Genomic DNA, 13330 nt, shown 5'->3' on the forward strand with positions numbered 1-13330 from the left:
ACTCAAAAGCTTTCTTTTTCTGTTCGAGTTTAGTCATCGTGAAGGTGTCACGGGAAGAGCTGCACCAGCATGTAGCACTCCGCGCGAACCATGAGTGCGTTCAAGTTCTCCAAGTTGGATTGTTTCCTCACTTACGTGGGCCTGACATTTCTCTTGTCGGACATTGGGCTGGACATATGGACTGCGGTGTCGCTCTACCAGGAAGAGGATTATGTCTATCTCGGCATCCTGATATTCGCCCTCTTGGGCTCGTCGATGCTTTCTCAAGCCTACAGCTGGCTGTGGTATACTTATGACGACTTTGTGCGGGTGACAAAGGTTGAGAGGTGTCTCAGTCTGAGGCAGCTGAAGGCCATGCATTTTTTGCAGCTGGGGGTCTACTTCAGGTTCGTTGGCAGATGGTCTGCTTTCAACACGTGAGGTGGTGTGTTTTATTTGGACAGATTGTTTGGCTTTTACACGCGTCTTCTCCAACTTGCCCTTTCCGGTCCATGAAAATCCGACTACTTACAACAAAATAAAACGTGACGTTAATTTACAGGTTCCAGCATGTTACAGTGATGTGGTGTGCTGGATTTTTTTGCTTGCCTCTTGAGTGTCTAGCAGCAGAGTGAACAAATCGTTTTGCACTTCTGCCTCATCGGCTTAAAAGACGGTTTAAAAACAAAAATTACTTCACCCTTTCATGCACTCTGTAACATGATAACATGATAAGCTGTCCACTGTAGTAACCACTGTCTCTGAAAGAGTTCAAGTAGAGTTGTTAACTTACGAAACACTTCCACAAGTTTACAAAAATTTGATGTGGATTTTGAGTCTCGACGCTGTTCTTTCCCAGGCATGCCGGTGTTGTGGAGATCACATCGTGCGGATGCATTGCAAAAACCCAAGACCCAGTTGACGCCGCGGTGTTCCTGACTCACGATCTCAGCATGCTGCGGCTCATTGAGGCTTTTTCAGAGAGTGCGCCGCAACTGGTCCTCATGCTCACCATCATGCTGCAGCGGGGCCAACTGGATCCTCTGACAGGTATGACATAATCAATGCCGTGGTATGCCATTAGACAAGGCTATAGCCAAGCTCCTAATCTCACGTCAACATAGTTCCTTGGCACAAAGATGTAAATAGGTTGGCGCCCAAATTTTTGTCACACTTTGTGACAGAAATTCGTGAATCTCGGCACGTAACAATGTAGCCTGTCTAATTTCGTCCTCAGTCTTGAAAGCCTTGGGCTCGACTTCAGCCATTGCCTTCAGCGTGACGACGTACCAACGCTCCCTTCGCTCCTTCCTGCCCGACAAAGAAGAACAAGGCATCGGCTCGTCGCTCATTTACTTCATCTGGAACCTCCTTCTCATCTTCTCCCGGCTGGCGGCCATCGCCCTCTTTGCCTCCATCCTGCCCTGCTTTGTCTTCACCCACTTCATTTGCTCCTGGATGCTTCTCTTCTTCTGCGCCTGGCGCTCCAAGACGTCGTTCATGGACAGCCCAGGTGGTGAGTGGCTCTACCAGGCCACTGTGGCCCTCATTTGGTATTTTGACTGGTTTAACGTGGTGGATGACAGGACTAGATACAAGACGACGTTGTATCACGGCTTCATTCTTCTTGATATTTCCCTTATATGTGGCTTGTGGTGCTGGAGGATGCAAACACAATCCGCTTCTTTTAAAGTCCCCCTCCTGTATGCCTGCATCATTGCCTTCAGTGTGGTTGCATTTTACATATTTGGCCTGATACTTAAAATAATCTATTACAAGTGTTTTCATCCGAACCTCACAAAAAAGGAGCTGAGGGGAGATTCCACAAGCGCTTCAGAGAAGGCGGTCATGTTCTCAGCCAGTAGTGTAGTGGTGGAGGACAGCGTTCACCACATTAGCGATCGAAGGTATACAATTGAAGATGGAGTGGACGGCGCCGTGTCACACGCTGACACCAGATTTTCCAATAAAAGAATGAGGAAGCTGGCTGAGAATTTCTACACATGACACAAGCATTTGACATGCACATGGATGACAGACACACAGATGGACTGCATGTCACGAGGGAGCAGTTCTCCAAATCTCTACGAGGAGCAATTGGCCCTTCAACGGACTGTTAAGAATGTCATTGTTATCCTCCATATTTAAAAGACTGTTGTCGACCACACTTTTATCTAAAAGGCACAGTATTCAAAGGGTAAAACCTGACTGTTTGAAAATGAAGGGAAACTACAGTTGTTGAATGCATTACTTGGTCACGTGCACAATTGAATGTCATCCAATAAATCTGCCAACACAAAGATAATGCTCACTTTGGGTTGGCACAGCCGAGATAAAAATACTTTAATAATGTGATTATCGTTGTAGTTTACAGTGTGAACTTGGGGCGGACGATCAATCGACATTTAATTATGATCTCGACTTCTGTCAATCTGTAAAGCCTTCTCATCGAAGACAAACGATTATTGGACAAAACGGCGGAGTGCGTTTACAAGTTCCCGACGTTATGTAAGTGCCCTGAATACACCATGTTGCTTGATTGGCAAGCGTTTAAGCGTGTGACTCTGCTGTCTATAAGCGTCCTTAAGGCAGTTTATTGATACAGTAGTTGGAGTTTAGATTACAATTTAACACACAAGAGGAATTAGACCATTGTACATTTAAATTCAAAATATTTTTCGTATTTGAAACATCGCAAGCTCAAATGCTAAAGTCAATACAGGATTCCATTCAAATGCTAACAGGAAATTAGCATCGCCTTTGGGAGTGACAGTCCTTCAAAAACGAATATTCACCCCCAAACGCTGTGGAAACACAGCCACACAGGTAAGATCACAAATTCACTACTCTGATCACAAATTCTTCCTAATTTGTGACAAAATGAGTTATAGTAACTGAGTTTAATCTTGGGTTGCCACCTTTCAGATCTGGAAATAAGGGACAATCCTCATGGTGGCTCGCCAAAACCACGCGGGCAAAAGAAATTTAAAGGTTTGTCTCCCCAAAACCCTGAAATGCAAAAAATCGTATATATTTTTATATGGAAAGAAATGTTTTTATTTAACTGACATTATTTAACATGTTACGTTAGCCTCTGGGCCCAGAGTTCACTTGGTCGTCAAGAAAGCATTGAGATGAAAGTGTTTAATTAGCAATGAACATTGTATTTTTCCCCTTATAGACTGAAGTAGCCTGAACCCGAGTATAGCCTGTAGGCTATTAAAAAGTGTTACAAACGAAGCAAAACCTGTTCTTTATTTTGTTCATTATTATGAAATTCAGTGTTCACGTGAGTGTGTGACAGACGCATGGGACAATTAGAAAAATACGGAACAAAACGCGCAACATGATTCGTATTTTACGGAACGGGTGACAACCTGAGTTTAATCGCAACTTTCTTTTGTTCTCATTCTACGTGTGTAGTCCATCCATGCACGGTACCGCACTGCCCCCAAGAGGCCAAAACGAGCATGAACAGCCGGGAATTGTTCAGTTGCTATCACAGTATTTTGTATGTATTTACCTTACTACCTTATTCATTAATTGTATTTATAGCTATTTATACTTGTAGTTTCATCGAAAGTTGAGCTTTCAAAGATTCAAGGGATTATCCTCTCCTCAAAATTCAAGCATACAAAGTTTACAGTTACTGTTGTTGTCGTTGTACCAACACATATTTCTAATTTCTTCATGACATGGTATGAAATATAATCTCCCAGCTCCCAGGTTAGCCCCACTCAGTCCCAAGACTTGTGAAAGCAATGCAAGGTAAAATAAATGTGTCCGCAAAGATGCAAGGAAACAGTTCAGTTTTACACAGAAAGCTACAATAATAAACGGTTTCCTTCTCACAATGTCAATCCAAACCGAGAATTATATTTCTAAAATCATTTTTTTGATTCAGCTCTTGAATTGGATGTAATTAAATTGTGTAAGCATGTTTAATGGTGTCTCAAACAAAAAGCACAGCAATAAAAGGCTGCAATTAGTTTCCCATTCACTCATTGTATCAAACCATCAGGGCTTTACCATGAGAATAACTTCAATCACAGATAATGTCACTTTATGAACAATACATCAATATAATAAAAGCCACGTGTGTGCCTATAACATGCACTATTATATTAAAATGACTGTTCGAATACGTGAAGTATGTTAAACGCGATTGCATTATTTATGAATGCAAAAAAAATAAAATTTGTTTTTTGTATTTTACTCGTGTAACTCTAAATATGGAAAATATGGAAAGACACTGCTCAGGGTATTTACAATATACTGACTTTATCAGATAAACAGGAAATTCTTACAGCGATGTGTTGAGGTCCTAAACAGCTACTGTGGTCTAAATTCCTGGCCATGAGATGATTTAAAAAAAGCAAACATTACAAAAAATAACTGACTAACATTGTACTTATAACATTGCATCCCCATTGTTTACTTTAAAACAGACATGATATGCATGCAGGGTCACTACAGAACAGAATTGTTTCATGTACCAAAAATGGTAGCGCCATTCCGTCAGTTGAGCGTGAAAGTGAACCAAAACTATTCAATTGCTTTGTTCAACTTACTTTTTACCACTTATACCACAGTAATCTGAGCCAGTAATAGCATTTAGTTATTGATTGTCTCCAAGTCAGTATGATGTGATAGCAACTAATAAATGCAAACGATTCTATTCAACAGTAATACAGAGCACACGGGATTCAGGGGGGAAAAAATGAATACATTTAAAAAAAAAGGGCTCGTCAATGCCACACGAGGTTGCTGACATCTAAACCGAGAGAAAAATGCCAATTCGAAAGAATTTCCACAAAACGTAATGAATTCGGGTGAAACAAAACCGCATTAAAAGAGGAGAAATAACACTTAGGATAACAATATATTTTTACGAGGACTAAACCAAAACATACGTATTTCCCTTTGAGATTATGCATACAGATAGATAAAGGCACAATATAAATATGCAAAACAACCAAACAAATGCACACAAATACACATTCTTAACGCGAGTGAGTAAAGACCAAAACCTTCAGGCTCAGAATTGTTCAGTCATCGTGGTGTGTGGACACAAAGTTGACCCTGCCCCCTTACTTTCGAAACTATCGTTAATGAGCAATGGAAAGATGTATTGCACAGTCGCTATCTCATTTGTACCGTTTCAGTTTGCATGACGATGTCAAGCTTATCAAGCTTGCTTTCATCCTCCATTTTACCACAAGTCCAAATCCGTCCACTTAACTGACATAAACAACTCCCACCCAGGATTGCTCAACTAATGAATTTAGTTTTTGGTTGATATTTGGTTTCGACATTCAATTGCATGAATTAAGCACTTTCAGAGGCTCAATTTGACTCACGAGCTACTCAGGAGTTGATTTGCCAAATTGCACCAAATATTTCTCTGCTACATGTGGACATGAGGATAAAATGGCCTGTCATTTCTAAAAAGATGAAAGAGGGGACCACCTACTCGGTGTTTGTGAGAGCGGAGTCAGGTTTAGTACAAAAAAACCCCCAAAATGTGACTTAGATAATTATTTACAAGGGTCACATTCTTATCTACTTGTTTAAACAAAAAAGGCCAATAAATCCTTTAATTTAATACCATGTTCCATATGTGAACACTCTTGAAGGACACTTGGGCTTGTGCTATGAGAAAGCCAAAGGGCCAACAGTTGAGTATTTGATGATGGTTATAATTGCAGGAAAATTAAAGCCCCCCCCCCCCATCTCTCAAAGCATAAAGTGAACACATTTCAGCTCATCTGAAAACTCCAGATGCATAATTTCCACAGGGTCAAAACCTTGTCGTTGTAACTAATACTACTTTGAATTGGTTCTCGCCTCTTATTACAACATGCTGCAGAGTTACGTGAGGCTACGCATGTAGCGAGACAGGGACACTTCCTGATGACAGTTCCTCACTTCAAATATTGCAGTGACGAGACGGCAGGCAAACAAATAAGGAAACAAATGATCAAGAACAGTGAACCCCTGCATCGTCGCGCTTCGGCACTCCCGAACTATGTTGACGTAGAAGAAGAGTTTCATTTCAACAAAAATACAGTCATACCTCGGTTTTCGACCATAATGCGTTCCAGAAGGCTGTTCGAAAACTGCTTTGTTCGAAAACCGAAAGCATGCTTAAAAAAAAAAGTATTGAACACGTCTGCTCACAATGGAACGCTATACGAAGAAGCGTCACTTCCTCGTCTACTGGAGGAAGTGTTTGGAGGAAGTGTTACTTCCTCGTGTAAGGAAGGCGAGAGAAGTCAAGTGACGCATGCAAGTGCGCTCAGTTTGTTCAAAAACCGAAATTCGGTCTTCATCCGAGGCAAAAAAAACTCAACATTTTTGGTCGAACAGAGACGTTCGAAAACCGAGGTTTGACTGTAGTGCTTTGTTATCATCTTGGTATCCCGGAAGTGAGTTGTTGAGTTTGATTTATACCGGCAAAAAAAATAAACCATTAAAAAAAAATATGAGTTAGCCGCCAACTATGTCAAGGAACTAAACTGAAGTGAGTTGAGGAGCGCCTTGCTGCCATCATGGCAATGAAAGGCAACTGTAATCCTTTCTGGGGGGAGTTAATTACACACATTTCTTTTCGTTAGTTGCGATAGGGCTCGTTTCTGATGCCCCAGGAACAGCAAAGGTTCACTGTATTTGATAGATGTCGTCGAAATGAGTGCAAACAGAACGAGTGCAAATGAGCCCAGAAATGGCTTAAACATTTTGAATGCAAACTCAAATATATGCACGTAAAGTCAAGGCCCTTTGGTAATTTGAAGTCAGGAGGGATATGTCCCTGCCTCCAACCTAAAATTAAATTAAAAAGAATCAAACAATGACACTGCCTCTTCTGCGTCCGTATGAATCAAATATTTTTTTTAAGCTGTGGCGAGATTAGCTGCCAAAGAATAGGGAGTGCTGGGCACAAACATAAAAGCAGCGAACTGCACACCCGGTCTGTTTTCTCACAGTCAGCTCTACCTCAGTTCCTTTTGAGCATCTGTCAGCCAGCTCACAGCTGTCCGTATATAAGCACGTGAGCAGCATTGAAGGCGCAGAGAATTCTTGATCAATGTCCGTCCAGAAACAATAACTGGCTGCTCACTTTTTTTTCGCTTTTAACATCCCACCGCCGCCGTCTCCTTATTTACAAGAAGTCCAGTTCCAGCGCTTGGTGCAGGGACACCAGGTCGCTGTGAGCGGAGATCCGCCAGAAAGGCATGTTGTGCTGTGTAGGGTGACAAAAACATCGAGTCAGACTTCGGTCTCATTCAAATACTCAGCGGGCCATTCTAATTTTTGTCCTTTTTCAAACACATTTTCCTCGGTATGCCAGGTGTAAAGTTTGAGTTTCAACATGGCACGCACCTGTTTCGCTGCAAACTCTTCATCGCGCCCGTCGCCGATGACAACGTATGTCACTTTCTTCCCAAAGCGAGAGACGATCCTCTCGAAGCAACTTTCTTTACCTGCAAGCAAAAGACAACCTCCAATCAAGATGTGCTTTCCGTGGGTTCTAGGACTAATGCGTTCTTTTTTTGGGCAGTACAGTCATGGACGATGAGGCCTGTAGATGGCTGTACCTATTTTTGTGGCGCTGTAGATATTCTCGATGGGGAAGACGTCTCCCAGGCCGTAGAGCAGCACCTTAGCCAGCGCTGGCACCAGTTGCGTGGTTGTGACCAAGACATTGACACACTTCCCCCTGTCGGTAAAACAAACTTTAACTCATTCACTCCCAAAGACGTTTTTAAACGTCTTTTCAGACTTGGCCCAGAATTGGCTGGTACTGAATGAGTTAAGCAACTTCGTTATTGACAAGTGATCGCTGCCGACTGCTGATTTTTTTTTTTTGGGGTGTGGAAAACCTAAAGTGTCATTCAAGGCAAACCTGGACTGGATGAGCAGTAGAGACTTGAGCGCTGTGCTGAGCCAGGAGTCAGTCACATTCTCGATATCGGACTGAAGCCGTAAAAGCAGCTCCCTCTTCACCGGACTCAACAGGCCTGCAGGTGAGCAGCAGCATTATTTAAAACCCACATTACATTTTTTTTAAAATAACCAACACTGCGTCAATGTAACGGTTTCCAAATATCTGTTAGTTGACAGTTGTCAGGCAGGAGAGTCACAAGCAAACAAATAGTCAAAAACAAACCCTTTTCTATTTATCTAGGCTGAAACCTGTTTGATGTACAAAGTCTGACTTAATGGCCTATTTGGAAATGCAACAAGACTTGGAACTAGCTTAAATCCGCTCGCTGGTCACATTCGGTGCACAGGCGCCATCTTTGGAGCTCAAACAGAGTTTCAGACATATTCACTAAATCAAACTTTTAAAAAAAGACAGTTATGAATGAAATGTAAGACCTACGTCACTCACAGGGGTTTCCTAAGCAGAAACAACGGAAAATGGTGACATGCTACATAAACTCACCTCCGACATTTCCCTTGTAGCTGTTGTAAATCTCTTTTAGGCGGCGATAGCGAAAGGCCAGTTTGCGCATCCACTCCACACCACCCTGCACGCCTGTCGTGGCTCCGGCTGCACCTCCGCCGCTGGGGCCGTTAAATCCATCCGCCAAGAAATTGTAATTACTTAAAAAAAACAAACAGGAGACACATTGCTGTAATTGTACAAAATCCATTCAAATAATCACAAATCATTTTAAAAAATGTTATTTTAGCACAGCTCAGTGTTCCCTGCCCCCCCAAAAAAGCACCTTAGGTCCTGCCCGTTGTCATCTGAGGCGACATCCTCCACATGGACTTGGTCACATTCCTTCAAGTAGAAAGTAGACCTCGTTGTCATAAATTCTATGCAGTAATCCACATCTGACATCTGGTTCAGTCAGACCCCAAACATCCAACCATTTTCTCTCGGTTGTCAAAAAAAAAAATTCACTGTACCTCTAAATCGTTGAAGAACAGGTGGTTGTCAGCCAACTCAAAGATAAACTCCTCCATCTGCAAGCCCAAGTTCAACATGGTCGCAGGGTCCTAACGCCGTATAAGAAAAGAGCTCGAAATACAGAGGAGATTGTCTTCGCTAATTTTCTTCATCGTTCATGTCGACATACCTTGCCAAACTTTTGCGCGAAAGAGCCTGTGAGTAGCGAGTGGAATATAATAATGGTCTCATCCAGATCCCACAGAAAGATGCGCTGAGGAGGAAAAAAAAAAACGCAGTAATTAATGACCTCGATGGATTCTGAAAAATTCTGCTCCCATCGCTACATGACAAAATGGTGACTTTGAAGGGTCACCAGCATGATTACCTCCAGGTCGTTTTCAGTAGGTGGGGAGCTGTCGCACTTTTTGGCTTTTCCTTTCGCTTTTCCCATCGAGTTTCTGCGTCCGACCTCGTCTTGGTCTCTGGCCCCAGCAGGGTGAGGAACGCTGATGGGCAGAGCCGCCCCTGCCGGCACATTCTCTGATGGGGACGCATCTTAGAGACGGACAGTGGAGGGGGCGTGGGAGGGGGGGTCAATTTTGAAAAGTACACTAGTAACCTCAATGAGAGGATGAAATTCGAGGTCGAAAAAGTCACCTCTGGGAGGTAGTGCCGCCGAGGCGGCCTCTTCCGACTTAACGGCCGAATACACGGCCCCTCCCACGGCGGCTCCGTGGTCGTCGCTGTTAGGCAGGCCCGCGGGCACGTAACTGGCAGGCAGGTTGTAATACTGTGAAAACTGGCTCTGGCCCAGTGAGTTGTAGCTGCTGAAGTCCTGATGGAGTCCCAACAGAAAGATCATCTGTCACTCTATCTATCAACACTTTGCTGTAGCTCAGGGGTGTCAAACTTATTTTTGTTATGGACCACATTTTAGTTACTGTTTCCCTTGAAGGGCCTTTTATGACTGAAAAGATTATCAAAAAGTAAATAATAACGGTCTATTCAACTATTGTTTAAATTACTGTGATGCGTGTTTGCTAACAAGAAAATGCGTACAATGTCTCTCTTATTTATTAAAGTTTAGAATTTTGGTTGAGATCTTAGCAATCATCAGTTGACATGTTTAATTTGATTTTGCGGGCCACATAAAATGATGTGACGGGCCAGATCTGGCCCCCGAGCCTTGAGTTTGACAAATATACTTTAGCTGCACGTTTAGCCAAGACTGAAAAGAGTATGAAATATTCATTTCTCACTGAAATGTGAAATTTCAGCAATGCAGATGCCCAAATTTTCATTTGGTTTTGCACAACTAGGTTATCATCACCCCCCCAGCCCCCACCTTCCTTATGCCCCTCTGGGACAAACCGGCCACAGTCGCTACCCGTGCGAACCACGTCCCGAAGATTAGTGTCATTGGAAATAAACCAGCGCTTACTTGGAGAGCTACCGTGGTGGATGCCGTGGTAGCGGCCGTCGCCGACGGGATGTTGGAGTACACGCTGGATGTTGTGAAACTCGAGCCTTTGGAGGAACGCACACGCAAAAGCAGACTCGAGTCAAGGCGACGGGAAAAGAAAGCGCCACGTGGCGATCTCACCGTGGGAGAATGCTGAAAATTCACACTCTCCTACAGAAAATGTGCAGAGTGTGACAGCATTGTCCTGAGCAAGTGGTGCTGCAGCTTGCCTTGGCTGGGGTATGAGTAGTGCAGCTGGCTTGGCTGGCTTGAGGTATATGTGGTGCTGAAGCTGAGAAACCCAGGCTGGCCACCAGAGGCCGCCTCTGGCAGACCTGTCTCAGTTTTTATGCCTGGCCACATAGCACCTAAAGAGGACAGACAGCAATAAAGGCAAAGAAGGAAAGAGAGGCAGCAAGGGGGTTATTGGAGACGGCGAGGAGTTTCAAAAATCCTCCCGTCAAAGCTGTGGGCTTTTTGTGTTTTGGAGCAGAAAAACCCGAAAGCAAATCGATCCACGGGTGCAGAAGCAGAGTGAGGCTCTTAAAAGCAAAGTGACAAAGGTACAATGCTGTGTTTTTAGTGAGAAGACCGTGTTAGGAAAGTGGGAAAGGGGAAACACGCACAAAAAAAAAAAAAAAGAGACTAACCAAAGGGTGGGAGGCCATACGTTTGGCCTGTCTGCGGAAAAGCTGAATACACAGCAGAGTGAGCCAGCGTGGGGAAGGCCACCGGGCTGGGGTATGACGTCGCCACAGGGCTAAAAAGAAACGACAATCGCTGCTGAAGTGCGTACATGACGAGAAATGGCCATCGATTGAATAACGTATACTCACTTGCTTCCTTCATAGACCTGCTGAGTGTATTCCGACCCGGCTGCCGTGTCTGTGGCTGTTACGACAACACAATCATCAGTTTGGCGGCCGTATCAAAGTCAGTATGCACAGTCAAAATGCTGGTCCCGTTTTAATTCATGGTTTGTTTGCTATTATTATAGCATATGCCTAGAGTACCAAAACATGGACGTGTAATAAACCTGATATTGTTTATTGTGACAGAGATTAATCTAATGCTTTTGTTTCTTAACTCATTCAGTACCAGCCAATTCTGGACCAAGTCTGAAAAGACGTTTAAAAACGTCTTTGGGAGTGAATGACTTAATAAGTACACGGAAAGAGGATCTTTAAAAAATAAAATCTCATGTTAAATCGCAATTTTGAGGAAAAACTAATTGCAGTTAGATCACATTCGACTGGGTGATTCTCGGGAGAAGACAAAAGGCACTTTTTTCCATGTTGCGTTTGGGGCTTCATACCCGAATGTGCATACGTTGCGTTCAATTGGGGTGCCGCTCCGATCTCTCCTTCAGATTCCCGATCCCCTGGAACAAGGATGCAAGGATTCCTTACTGCGCAGTTGTGGTGAGTCACAGCTTTCACCATATTTTCTACTCACGTGTGCCAAGTTGGGAGATGGACAGGGCAGAGTAAGAGCTTTCCTGCTCTGATGGAGCGAGCACAGCATTTGGGCTTCCATCCTCTCCCAAATTACTGCAAGTGCATTGAGATGCTTGGCTTTAGCCAACGGGATGTTTTCTCCTTGCGTTTAATTTTCTTTTTTTGCTTTCATACCTTTGCTCTTTCTCCAGTCCACTGTCTCTGTCAAGCTTGGCTTTCTTCGCCTGTGCCCACAAACCAAACACTTATTATAACATTTTAAGAAGGGGGAGGGTGGTGACTAGAGCTCAACCTCAAGGCAAAATGTGTGGTGACAAAACATGCATCCGTGTTTTTTTTTTTTTTTCAGGACTCATTCCAGCATTAAAAGCACACGGGATGCTTTCAGCCACAAGAAGACAACAAACGTGGATTGAAAGAACAGTTTCTGGAGAAATGATACGGGGTAAAAAACAGTAAAGAGAGGACAGGACCGCCCAATTTGAAATCGTTATTCATTAATGCAGGCGCACTTACCGGCAGCTCCTGCGTGTCATCCATCTTTGCGGCAGAGCGACCCGACAAGACAGCACGCCGTCACAGCCTACTCTCTGGACCTGGGGATTCTGTGCGGACCCTGCCTCAGCGGTCACAAGTGACAGAGGAGACATTTGAAGAGTGGACTGAAGTGACGCCTTATGTAGTCGCCCCCCGCCCCCCACACACAATACAAAACTCTCCCCTCCCCTTGATATGTAAACACACACATCGATGCACCACCCCCAAGTGCAAGTCCAGGAAGTGGGGCATCGGGGTCACACATCCTGCACGAGACCTACAGGTGAGGCAGGTGTGACTGACGTCGCTTGACTGACCGCCGCTCTCGTGCTTAAGCGTGGGACGAGAGAAGCGTGCTGATTTACATGTGACCTAACTCCAGTAAAACCAAAACATTCTCGCTCATGTGGACGCTGCCGGTTCAAATGATACCCTGGGGGATAAGATCTAACCTCGTTTCATCGCTCGGCTCACTCAACGGGCCTTTCCCGTTAAAGTAGGCGACATGGAACGTGTTAGCTGACATAATATGGACAGAGAGGCTGAAAATACCGGCAGGTCAGACGGCAAATTCAACACCACGCCAACGCGTGAGGCAAAAAGCACGGCACGTTCTGCATCAAAAGTGTGCCACCTCCAGGGTTTGGCTTTAATGGGAAGCAGATGTCAGTTTATACAAAATTTAGATATGAACTCGTAACACCTGCTGGAAAAGAAGGCCACTGAAATTATTGACACACTTTGAAGATGCTCAAGACTACGGTCGTATATTTTGAGTGGCACTCAACGATTAGCATCATATGCTGACCTGTACTGAAATATCGGATTCCAAAACTCTAACAACAACTTTATTGCCAATGAATGACCAAAGAGATGATTGCTTTACTCAATTGTATGTCATGTATAAAACTCAAATACATCCGAGCTTTTGGTTTACAGTGTATGTAATGTTGAGTTTACAAATTTGCACGCAGTGTTAGAAAACGCTGT

The 13330-nt window shown here is 43.8% G+C and overlaps 2 protein-coding genes across 3 annotated transcripts in view; one reads left to right on the forward strand and one right to left on the reverse strand.

Moving 5' to 3' along the window:
• LOC127604430 (XK-related protein 8-like) lies at nt 1-6099 on the forward strand. Its single transcript, XM_052071458.1, has 3 exons — nt 1-386; nt 839-1029; nt 1217-6099. Exons 1-3 carry the CDS (start codon nt 91-93, stop codon nt 1984-1986), a joined length of 1257 nt encoding a protein of 418 aa, XP_051927418.1. The 5' UTR covers nt 1-90; the 3' UTR covers nt 1987-6099.
• eya3 (EYA transcriptional coactivator and phosphatase 3) overlaps nt 4244-13330 on the reverse strand; it is a 10549-nt gene continuing 1462 nt past the window's right edge. Inside the window, exons 2-19 of one of the 2 annotated variants that reach the window (XM_052071451.1) lie at nt 12320-12419; nt 11978-12027; nt 11802-11896; nt 11662-11727; nt 11183-11237; nt 10997-11106; nt 10577-10714; nt 10326-10411; nt 9542-9719; nt 9270-9439; nt 9072-9155; nt 8902-8991; nt 8715-8773; nt 8429-8589; nt 7886-8000; nt 7578-7699; nt 7363-7463; nt 4244-7222 (exon numbers count right to left, since the gene is read on the reverse strand). In XM_052071451.1, coding sequence (XP_051927411.1) covers nt 7142-7222; nt 7363-7463; nt 7578-7699; nt 7886-8000; nt 8429-8589; nt 8715-8773; nt 8902-8991; nt 9072-9155; nt 9270-9439; nt 9542-9719; nt 10326-10411; nt 10577-10714; nt 10997-11106; nt 11183-11237; nt 11662-11727; nt 11802-11896; nt 11978-12027; nt 12320-12343 — 1785 coding nt within the window. In that variant the 5' untranslated portion in view covers nt 12344-12419 and the 3' untranslated portion in view covers nt 4244-7141. The remainder of the gene's footprint in view (nt 7223-7362; nt 7464-7577; nt 7700-7885; nt 8001-8428; nt 8590-8714; nt 8774-8901; nt 8992-9071; nt 9156-9269; nt 9440-9541; nt 9720-10325; nt 10412-10576; nt 10715-10996; nt 11107-11182; nt 11238-11661; nt 11728-11801; nt 11897-11977; nt 12028-12319; nt 12420-13330) is intronic. The other variant, XM_052071452.1, reaches the window with a different exon arrangement.

The sequence above is a fragment of the Hippocampus zosterae genome, chromosome 7, assembly GCF_025434085.1.
Source record: "Hippocampus zosterae strain Florida chromosome 7, ASM2543408v3, whole genome shotgun sequence".
Lineage (NCBI taxonomy): Eukaryota > Metazoa > Chordata > Actinopteri > Syngnathiformes > Syngnathidae > Hippocampus > Hippocampus zosterae.